This window comes from Cydia strobilella, chromosome 17 (genome assembly GCF_947568885.1).
Source record: "Cydia strobilella chromosome 17, ilCydStro3.1, whole genome shotgun sequence".
NCBI classification, from domain to species: Eukaryota; Metazoa; Arthropoda; class Insecta; order Lepidoptera; family Tortricidae; genus Cydia; species Cydia strobilella.
In genome coordinates this window covers 3,250,482-3,262,580 of record NC_086057.1, presented here as the reverse complement: position 1 = coordinate 3,262,580, position 12,099 = coordinate 3,250,482, and the positions used below count along the sequence as shown (strand labels likewise).

At 36.4% G+C, this 12,099-nt stretch overlaps 1 protein-coding gene across 1 annotated transcript; it reads left to right on the top strand.

Moving 5' to 3' along the window:
- The first annotated feature begins 9,282 nt into the window (after window positions 1-9,282).
- On the top strand, window positions 9,283-11,752 carry LOC134749040 (uncharacterized). The gene is made up of 2 exons (XM_063683934.1): window positions 9,283-9,334; window positions 9,924-11,752. The coding sequence occupies exons 1-2, from the start codon at window positions 9,295-9,297 to the stop codon at window positions 10,229-10,231; spliced, it is 348 nt and encodes a 115-aa protein (XP_063540004.1). The 5' UTR covers window positions 9,283-9,294; the 3' UTR covers window positions 10,232-11,752.
- The last annotated feature ends 347 nt before the right edge of the window (window positions 11,753-12,099 follow it).

Sequence of the window (12,099 nt, the reverse complement as noted above, 5' to 3'; positions counted from 1 at the left end):
GAATGTGTCAGTATAATCATAATCATTTATTTAATTCCAGACAACAATGGTCCACAATAATACAAATTAAAAATTACAATTAAATTAAAATAGGTTATAAATTAAATTAAAACAGGTTATCAATTAAATTAAAATTACATAAATTAAAAAATTACACTAAATTATAAACAATCATTTACTTGCTGGAGCCCGTACATGAACACTTACACAGTGACTCATATACGGGCAATCCAGCCGGTCTGCGATCATGGCCAGGACGCTGTTGCGGCTGGCGCGCACTCGGCTGAGCATCGCCGCGCACCGCTTGCGCAGAGTGGCGTAGAAGCAATCGGTGCGCGCTTCTGCGAACATGCTCGACGTACTGCAGTGGCGCGGCAGCCGCAACATCACCCTGAACGCGTTATTATATTGGACGCGCCGGGAGTTAAACGACTTTTGAGTGAAATGAGCCCACAGATTGCTAGTGTAGAAAGAGGTACAGTACGCCTTAAAAAGGGTTATTTTTACTAAAGTTGAACAACGTGCAAATCTGTGGGCGATCATGTTCGCTCGTGCCGCCAACGACCTACGCTCCCGCTCCATATCCGCGTTATCTTTTAGGTCCTCGGTTAATACATGTCCGAGGTACTTGAACTGTTGAACCCTGCTAAGAGGTACTCCATTCAGAACAAGAGAGGGAACGTACTGCGGGTCTCTGGGCCCCGCCTTGAACACCATGATTTCGCTCTTAGCAGTGTTATAAATTAGACCATGTTCGGATGCATATTTTTCACATGTCTGCAACAGTGTTATGAGGCCGCAAACCGATGCACTCAGCAAAACCATATCGTCTGCGTAAGATAAATTATTTACACATACATCATCTATGTGACATCCAACGTGATGCCTGCTAAGCGCAACGATTAGTTCATTTACATACAAGTTAAAGAGCAACAAGCAGTATAATCGGTCAGAATTTCATGAAAATAGCGTTTATAGGTCATATTAAGCGATTTCTCACTATAAGCGAAGTCATCTTATCCGACGTTGTTTCAAATAATTTTATATGAAAACCAAACTTCGCACAGGACTTGCGTCATAGTAAGCGGTTCCGCAAATCGTGCTCAATGGCGTGCAATAGGAGAGGCCTATGTCCAGCAGCAGTGGACGCGAGTAGGCTGATGATGATGATGATGTAGCGGTTGGTCAGTATAAGCGGAGTCATAATAAATGGATTCCACTGTACATTCCCTCAAATTATAAGCTATCAGCTGCTATGCTGATTTATGTCATGCTTGTTTGCGTAATGTTTCATCCTAGTTTTTATTGTTCTGTGTGATGCCTAATAATAGGCCAATCAAATTAGACTTTTTCGAAGAATTAATTCCCAGAAAGATGGAAATCGTTCCTTTATTTGGTCCTTAATGCGTGTAATTCGAGTTTGCGCATTCCGAGGTGTGCAACAATTTTTGCTCTTTTTAGCTCAAAAACGGTACGTCCGATAGAAATTTTGTAATTTTGTTTGTTTTTGTTTTGTACGTCTTTTATAACATGTATCTCCCAAGGCCTTCAAAATGTATGCACAACTCCTGGGATTGCGAATACTCAGATTACTCGCATCTAGGACCATTTATTAAAACGATTTCCATCTTGCTAGGAATTATTTCCTCAAAACGGTGTTTTTTAGGGTTCCGTACCCAAAGGGTAAAAACTGGACCCTATTACTAAGACTCCGCTGTCTGTCTGTCAGTCTATCTGTCTGTCATGTCTGTCTGTCGGTCTGTCCGTCTGTCACCAGGCTGTATCTCATGAACCGTGATAGCTAGACAGTTGAAATTTTCACAGATGATGTATTTTTGTTGCCGCTATAACAACAAATACTAAAAACAGAATAAAATAAATATTTAAGTGGGGTTCCCATACGACAAACGTTACTTTTTTGAAGATTTTTTGCGTAATGGTACGGAACCCTTGTGCGCGAGTCCGACTCGCACTGGGCCGGTTTTTTTTATGTAATTGGATCGGCCTATAATAAAATGACACAAATCAAGTTCGTATTAAAATTAGATGAAAAACGTAACAAACTTGGCGGCCTCCTGTTTCCCGCAGATTGCTGCAAGACGAGAATTAGGAATGCACATTAAAACGTGTATAGTATAAAATTAAAAGCCTTTGTTTCTTTTGTTCAGCGGCTACCAATGCTACCACTACTGACTGAAAGGTAACAAACTTGTTTATAAACAAATTTTACCGTCCTATTTATATATGGTTCAAATTTATGTAGCAGCTCTGTATTCTGAGGCCACACAGGCAACCGATGTTACATTTTGAACCATAATAATACTATCACGATAGTTGCATTTTAACGACATATGGTTGCTTTGGCTCGCGCTCGGCATGCGACTAACGCGCCTCTCCATAAAAGAAACAAAGGTGTTTAACGGATTAGGGTCTGAGGCCTAAAAATCATTTGAGAAAATTCATACTATAAACGTTGTTGTGTTGTGTTGTGTTGTGTTAACAAGGGTAATGTTATGCAGCCTTATCCCAAGCTCCAGTAACTTACCTACCTACATACGGCGTTTATCAATATTTCTACTAGTTTAGACTCGCCGCTTTCCAAAAATATAACGTTTTTACAGCGGGCCTGTTCAAACAGATGGCAGGCCGGGTTGCTATTTTTCAAAAGCCGTACGATTTGACGTGGAATACCTAGATATTTTTCTTGGGAACGTGAGGATTTTTATGGCATAAAATATTCGAGTATCACCCTCATTGATGCCTTTCGATTCTGTGGTCTTATTATCGTTTAAAAATAGAAAAAGACGAACATTATCTTCACATAGTTAAGAAGAAGAAGAATTTGAAGTGAATTCAAAAGTATTATCTAAATAAAAAAAACGTTAAGCTAACGTAACGCAAATTTTCAAGACCCCATTGATAAATGGGGCGGCACACGTTTTTCTACAAAAAAAAAGTTTTCAATTTTAGTTATTAAAAATTAATAAAATATTTCAGCCTATATAGCTATATTTGTACGTCCCACTGCTGGGCACAAGCCCTTTGATGCGCGAGAGGGATTGGGCTATAATCCCCGCGCTAGTCCAATGCGGGTTGGGGACTTCACATACACCTTTGAATTTCTTCGCGGATGTATGATGCAGGTTTCCTCACGTTGTTTTTTCTTTACCGCATCCATCAATTTCAGTTACTCTTGTTTAAAATGTCCCCTAAAATTAGATTTTTTATTTTTACATTCTAAACTAAGTAGCGGATCACAAAATACACCTGTTCTAATAAATTTCATTTAAATATAGCTAAGATTTTTTGTGTAAACTTTTTCATGTTCACTGGTTTCAAATATGAGCGTCTTCGCCCAAATGTAACAACTAAATTCATAACAGCAACCTCTAATACCAACATACAACATACAACATACAACCATAAATTATTATCGGTATCATGAACAAACTAAGTAAATATAGCTGATCCAGTTTATCTACTCGTATTTGTTTGTATACCACGGCCTCGGTGAATAAAATATCAATTACTGTACCTAATTGTATAATGCTAGAATATGTCTTATTCAACCACCCTGCAACTGATGAAATTATGCTCGAAACGATTAGTACAGTCGAGTTCATAGATATGTATACCTTATTGCAATGGGTAAAGGTGAATAAATGTATACATATTTATGAACTCGACTGTACCTAACTACCTATACTCTTAAGTACTTGTAAAACCTGTAATGTACATGTGAATTACAATAAATAAATACAATATAATACAAAACTAAAAATTGTTGTCGAAGTTATCGGACAAAGTGTTCTGTTCTTGAAATAACAATGTAGTGTATATTTTATCGTTTCCACCCGAATGTGCCTCGATTTGTAGATGTTGTTCAAACTTCCGGTACTTACCGGAAACTTGTTAGTACGAGTACTGTTCCTGCCTGAAGCAGTATTCGAACTTTAAAAATAGGTATGTCATTGATATGTTATAAGTAAGAACTTAATACTTGCACGATATATAGTGTTAATGAGTGTTCCTAAATAAAGGAATAGACAAAATAAATGTGTACAAATCAAAAACCACTAATTCTGAATGTTATACACGTAACTCGATATAGAATTTACTTGGGTAAAAACTAAAAACCGGCCAAGTGCGAGTCGGACTCGCGCACGAAGGGTTCCGTGCCATTACGGAAAAAAACAGCAAAAAAATCACGTTTGTTGTATGGGAGCCCCATTTAAATATTTATATTATTCTGTTTTTAGTATTTGTTGTTATAGCGGCAACAGAAATACATCATCTGTGAAAATTTCAACTGTCTAGCTATCACGGTTCATAGATTAGATACAGCCTGGTGACAGACAGACAGACGGACAGACGGGCAGACGGACGGACAGACGGACAGCGGAGTCTTAGTAATAGGGTCCCGTTTTTACCCTTTGGGTACGGAACCCTAAAAACGACACTTTGGATTACTCCATAATTACGTAACGTTTTAACTATAACTTTATCATAATCTCCACGCGCCTCACCGGATTAGATAGCCCCTAATTTATAATCCTTAATAGCTTTTGTATTTCATGGAAAATTTAACCTGTAACTAAGTAGTGAGAACATGCCTTTATCGCAAACTTTGGTTTTTCAATTAAACTTTCGGTAATCACTGTTTGCATAATAGAACGGTCGGGTGACTTTGCGAAAAGAGCCAAGTTTTGTCAATCTAATCAAATTCCACTTTTAAAGAGCACCGTTAAATTTTATATCCGAGATAAGTACCAAGTTGTTTGACAACCCTTAGGTGATCCTGTTGCGTTGATCAGATAGGTTTTAAAAATATACAATGTTCATAAATTTTCTGGAAATAAGATTCAAATTTGGAAGATTGGATCTTAGCGCGGAACGATTTAGTTTGCGTGCGAATTAACTTTAAACGACTTTTGAGAAATTATGCGTATATATTTCTTTTCAATGTAGATAGGAAAAAATATTATGACAATCATGGGTCATGTTTTCATAGGTTAGGCCAGAACAAGCGAATATGATCAAGTTTTCTTTGACGCTAAGTAAATGCAACTTTAAAAAGCAGATACATTTTACTAAATGAAACCAGGCTATAAATAAACGTAAGTTTGTACGCGATTAAGTCCCCTGTTAGTTTTAAAATTATGAAACTGGGTTATATTTACGTAACGTCACGTTCGAAACGTCAGGCCATAAATAAACGTAAGTTTGTACGCAATTAAGTCCCGTGTTAGTTTTAAAATTATGAAACTGGGTTATATTTACGTAACGTCACGTTCGAAACGTCAGGCCATAAATAAACGTAAGTTTGTACGCAATTAAGTCCCGTGTTAGTTTTAAAATTATGAAACTGGGTTATATTTACGTAACGTCACGTTCGAAACGTCAGGCCATAAATAAACGAAAGTTTGTACGCGATTAAGTCCCGTGTTAGTTTTAAAATTATGAAACTGGATTATATTCGTTAATCAATAGGAAGCTATTACCATTGAAATAGTTTATCGGGAATATCTTTTTATTAATGTAGGTAGGTATATGAATTATTTTAGGAGCTAAGTGATTTCTAGAATTACACATGATTACATTCATAAAGTAATTATATTTCAATAATAACAGTCTAATTTATGGAATGCTTTAACATCTTGAACATCAATGAACTTACTGATTTAAACTAACACGATTTTCACTCATAATTTAAAACTAATACGGGACTTAATCGCGTACAAACTTACGTTTATTTATGGCCTGACGTTTCGAACGTAACGTCACGTTCGAAACGTCAGGCCATAAATAAACGTAAGTTTGTACGCGATTAAGTCCCGTATTAGTTTTAAATTATCAATGAACTTTTCTATTTCAGTGGCATAGCCCATGGATGAACCAAAGAGTTACAGGGGCTACTTGAGCGTTTAAAAAAATGCCACTTTCATTAATTATGTATTAAAAAAAAAATCTACTCAGAATCACGAGCTCTTTCGATCGTAATGAGATAAAAAAATGTCCCAAGGTTTTTTTTCCTATTGTGTTACCATTTTCCCATATACTTTGTACGGCGGTAACAAAAAGGAAAGTCTAAAAAATGTAGGTATGGAAATTTTGGGACACTTTTTTTTACTATAAGGATGAAAAAGGGCTCGTGTTCCTGACTAGAAATAACACAAATGTGGCAAAAAACGTCACATAAAAATGGCAAAAAAAAAAAAGAAAAGTTCACTTGAGAAGATAGTCGATGATCGCTTCTCCGTACAAACTTAGTCCCATTTTTCCTCCCTGGATCAATATCCATAATATATGGAGGCACGATACATATAGCGCCGTGTTTAAGTTAGGATTATACAAAGGTACTTAAAATAAATTAAATGAGTCGTTAATTATCATCAGTCAATAATTTATTTGTTAAACATTTAAGGAGTTTGGTTGTATTTAAACAAGAAAAAACACTACTAGTTGCACTCTGTTTCACTTCTATTTCATTAAATTTCAACAATTTCTTGTAAGCTGTATATTTGTGTTTTTCCAAATGCGACTTAATATTTCGGGTTATCTAATACAATATTTATTTATTTACTTATATATGATATAAAAGATACATGTATACATATTATAACCCGATACTTATATATATATATTATAAATTTATATGAAACACTGAACAGTTTAAATACGTAAAACTTAAAAAGGAGGCATCGAACTCGTCCTGATTTTTTCAAATAGCCCCTGTCTGTTTGTATGTCAATTTATTAAACGAGTCTAACGAGAAAGCAAATATATTTCAAATTCAACATTCAAGCGTGTCCTTGCATTGGCAGAAATAAAATCTGCTCCTTAAACATTCAGAAGGGTCAGAAGGAGTCCACAAATTCAATTTAACATTTCCGACCCCGCCAAAGGTCTGCAAAGAAATTAAATCATTTCAATATTGATTCGTGTTCACCTTGAACTTTTTTGAAAAATACGTCGTTAAAAAGTTACGAAATTTAATTATACCAAATATATATTTTCTATGATTTCTAATAATGACGATAATAGTCTCGCTACAAATATACAGGTCAATTCGAGTTTTAGCTATACGATCTGTTTCCGATATGATACTCATCTGTCAGTGTCAAAAGTAACATTTCTTCATACATTCATTCTTTTAAAATTAAATGGCTTCAGTCCAATGGGACTATTGATCACTATTGTGCAGCGTTACCGGGCTCGATAAAATCCGTAACGAGTACGTACGAGGAAGCCTGGGCGTGCGCATCGCCGATAAAATGCAGGAGAGCTGGCTGCGATGGTATGGTCACATAAAAAGAAGGCTTTCTGGCTACGTAGGAAATTTGGCACTACAACTTTCCATCCCAGGTCGAAGACGAAGACGTTCAAGTTAATAAACAAGACCAAGTGCGGGTAGTTCGAAAAACTCGCGAGCCTAGAAGATGTTGATGTCAACTTTAGCCAGTCTTCTCCGAGACCACGGGGACAACACCGTCCTCGAAACGTCGGAGGTAAATTTAAAACTTATTTTACGCGATTAAGTCCCGTCGTTGTGAATAATAACCTATCTACACTCAAACTGCTAACGCTGAACAACCCTATATTTATATGGTAGGAAAATTTGTAAATTAGAAGAAAAATTTAAAAAATCAACTTTTAAAACACCGGTCCAATCGCTTTTAACCATCTGAAGTACAAGAAGCTTAGGTATACGAAGCGTGCTAATATCTCCATTCCTTCCTTTTTATTTACACGCCTTACGTAGCGTACTACGTAGGCAAACAACACGCGCCTTTGATACCTATAAAAGTGCCCTACGTGGGCGATCTCGTCGCGAAGGCGAACGCCGTGGTCCCGCCGCGCCGCTTCGCTTCGAGTTCGCGAGTGTTCGCACGCAGCGTTAGGGAGTTGCCTAGCGTCATCTACCGTAATAATGTTCCATCTTAACGGCACCGGAGTCTCGAGTTATGTTGATAATTCAACAGTACCAATGTGCTAACCCATTCTAATTTCTATATGGTAGGCGTCAAAGTAAGATTTCGCAAATCATAATTTTTCAAGGGTCTTCATAAAGATTGTTATTATTTAGTTAGAATGAATTATCTAAGCCCCGATAAAAATTTATCAAGCCATAAACTGAACTAATTACGTACATTCAGCATTTCCACCGCACTGCAGGGGTCTTTGTTAACGGTATCATAAAAAGTTCCCTTTTCTGAATTATTCCCCTGAATTTGCATTTTAATGGGAATGAAAACCCTAAAATGTCTGCGCAACATTTTGTCTTAGGCACGTGTATTAAATAATCTCAGAAAGTCGAAACATTTTAAATAATATTTTATTGAAACATTCAGACCAATGAATAAAATTGTTTGAATTTATGTTACCATTTTTAGCGTTCCGTACTCAAAGGATAAAACGGGACCCTATTTAATTACTAGTCTAAGACTCCGCTGTCTGTCTGTCGCCAGGCTGTATCTCATGAACCGTGATAGCTAGACAGTTGAAATTTTCACAGATGATGTATTTCTGTTGCCGCTATAACAACGAATACTAAAAACGGAATAAAATAAATATTTAAGTGGGGCTCCCATACAAGAAACGTGATTTTTTGCCGTTTTTTGCGTAATGGTACGGAACCCTTTGTGCGCGAGTCCGACTCGCACTTGGCCGGTTTTTGATCTTTCGTAACTTGACGCATTAGGTACTGAACGTATGTGTGACTTGACACTGCCCCCCGCATCGTATTTATTACATAGTATACTCTTTATTATGCAAAAAAAAGCATTATTCAAAACACATCAAACATTTATTCAGCAAATAGGCCACAGGGGCACTTTTACATGTCCATTTTTACTAACCAAAAAATTACAAAAAAACAATTACAAATATGGAATCAATAAAACAATCATGGAATCAGTATACTATTACGCTCCTTGTAGGTACCTATTATACAAGTGCCTTCATACATTATGATAAAAATAGGATCCAACTCGTAACAGCAACATATTATATTTGTGCTTAGTCCGAGGTAGTTATTACATGTAGTATCCCGATTCCAGCGTCTAACGTCGCGATTTCAGAGCCTAAAAAAAAATAACCCTACCTGGCAACACTATGGTCACCGTACTTCATTCCTGTTTTAGCGCGAAAAACTAACGTTCGCGTCCCGTGAAAATAAATAGTTTTATACATTGTTATATGTAAAGAATTACATACTTTGTGAGAAAAAAGATGCCTAAAAGATTTAGTGAAGGTGAGGATGGTGATGCACAAAAGTTACGGAAGATACGTAAGATGGAAAGGAAAATACAAAGATACAAAGAAGCCATGACAGGTAAGTTTTCATCAAACAATGAATTTTGATTTGCATTACCAGTTTTTTCCACACATAGCAGGTTATTTTGAATAGTTTTTGCCTAGACATAGTAAAATCTCGTTGAGATACTATGAATATGGATGTAAAATTATCCATAACCTAAAACGGGTTGCTCGAGTTTCGAAACCCGTTTCTCTCGTTGAGAGAATTTATCTGGTTCTAGTTTTCTGGTTTTACCTTACCCTCATTTTCCGGTGGAAAAGGGGAAGATCTCGTTGAGATATTATAGATACTTTAGAAGATGTCAATCGTTTACATGACCTTCATACCGGGATCTTTCGAGTTTCGAAGTCCTGATGTCCCCGTTGGGTGAAATTAACTTAGATGATAACATCTAATCATACCCCCAGATTCCGTTGGATCAAGGGGAGGATCTCGTTGAGATATGTGGATTTTAGAGAAAATACCATGGTTATTGGTTCTTGCTCGGTTCACTAGACAAGTTTGCTCTGAAATTTGGGTATCATAGTGTGGACTTAGGTATAAACCTAAATTACTTACCATAAGCATGTGATTGAAATCTAACACATCATGGAAAAAATTTCAGCTGCGGATCCAGAAACATTATCAATTTTGGAGCAAAATAGTGTGGATGAAAATTATAATAAGTTGGAAGAAGAAGATAATGCTCATACTGACAAACCAGAAGAAAACCAAGAACACCATCAAGAACAGGAGGAAGAGGAAGGTGATGTCGAGATAGAGGAAGACCTGCCCCAAGACATCCTGGCTGCTCTCGGAGAAGGGGGACAGGATGATGATGCTAACTATGGTGCTGAAATAAAACCGGAGATTGTAAAGATAATCGATACTATACTAACAGATGGAATTAATAAAGAGATGCTTGAATCCTGATCAAAGACTAAGATCCCGAGAAACATCAAACTGTTAGATGCTCCAAAACTAAATACAGAATTTGCAGGGTTCCTCAACAACTCCATGACTAATAGAGACAACTTACTGAAAGATAGACAGCAAGACCTGGGTAGAGCAATTGCTTTAGTTACTCAAACAATTAATAATCTAACCAAGAAAGATTTTGATAAATTACAGGCAATAAAGTCCCTGAGTGACAGCATAAGACTACTCAGTAACCTGCATTTCAATTACACCCAAATTCGCAGAAAGTTGATTGCACCATTTATGGATAAGTCATTGACACAGAACTTAAGTGAAAACAAGCGATCTGAGTTTTTATACTCTAAACTAGAGGAATCGGTAAATACATCCTCTGCAATGAAACGCACAATCAGCATTCTTAAACCCAAGAACACACCAAAAAACTATCAGAATCCCAGGCGCCAAACCGCCCCAAGTCACTACACGACAAGAGCAAACAACACGAATTACAAACCAAGACCATATCAAAGCAACCAGGCCCCAACCTACAAGCCACACCGCAGCCATCAACGTCTACCACAACAAGCGAGGTCAACCCGCCGACCAACAACATCCCATCATCGAGGAGGTCGTGAGAAGTACCCATAAAGGTAAATTTTGCTGCCCGTCTTAAACATTTTTATAATTGTTGGGCGTTTTTGACAGATGATGAAACAATCCTAAAATGGATAAATGGATATTCCATTCCTTTTGATAGTGAACCATGTCAACATAATGTACCTCTTAATAATACATTTAATGCCTCTGAGCGACAGATTATTACAATGGAAATACATAAACTTATTGTAATGGGGGCTATTACCCAATGTCAACCAAGTAAAGGGCAATTTCTGTCTAGTATCTTTACTATCCCTAAAAAAGATGGGTCTCACAGATTTATTCTCAATTTAAAGTGTTTAAACAGATTTATTATAACAAAACATTTCAAGCTGGAAGACATTAGGACATTATGTAAACTAGTTACAGCAGATGATTACATGTGCACTATTGACTTAAAACATGCATATTATTTGGTGCCTATAAATGAATCACATAAGAAATATTTAAGATTTACATTCAATAAGAAATTATATGAATTTAACTGTATGCCATTTGGTTTGTCTACAGCTCCTCTAGTTTTTACTAAACTTTTAAAACCGGCTATTGAAACACTGAGAGAACAGGGTTTTAGGATTATTATCTACCTTGATGACATTATTTGTCTTGGGAGTAATTACAAGGAATGTCTAAATAACACCCAAACAACATGTAATTTATTACAATGTTTAGGTTTCATAATTAATGATGAAAAGAGCTCTATAACACCATCCCAAGTGAAAGAGTATTTACGCTTTACTATTAATTCAAAAACCATGACTTTAAGCCCTACAGTAAAGAAACGTAATAATTTATACTCTTTAATTAAAGACTTCCTTAAAATTAAATCATGCAGTATTCGAGAATTTGCAAAATTATTAGGAAACTTAGTATCAGTCTGCATAGCAATTCCTTATGGTTTTGTATAGAAGGGGAAAAGTTCTTAGCTCTAGAATGCCATAATGATAATTTTGAAGGAATTATGAACATCAATAAACCAATCAAAACAGACTTAATGTGGTGGAAAGAGAACATTTTAGTAAAGAGTAATAACATTATACAATATAACTTCTCCTTAGAAATATTCTCAGATGCTTCACTTATGGGATGGGGTGCATTTTGTAATGGCCAAAGTACACAAGGCAATTGGTCTGAGTGGGAGCGCAATCAACACATTAACTATTTAGAACTTTTAGCAGCTTTATTTGCTCTAAGATGCTTCACAGACAAATATAACGACTGTGAAG

What these genes read in the sequence shown, in the direction of transcription:
- LOC134749040 (XM_063683934.1), top strand. Translation starts at nt 9,295, where the DNA reads ATGGAAAGGAAAATACAAAGATACAAAGAAGCCATGACAG. An exon ending in ATACAAAGAAGCCATGACAG is followed by an intron (nt 9,335 to 9,923) that starts GTAAGTTTTCAT and finishes AAAAAATTTCAG; the next exon opens with CTGCGGATCCAGAAACATTA.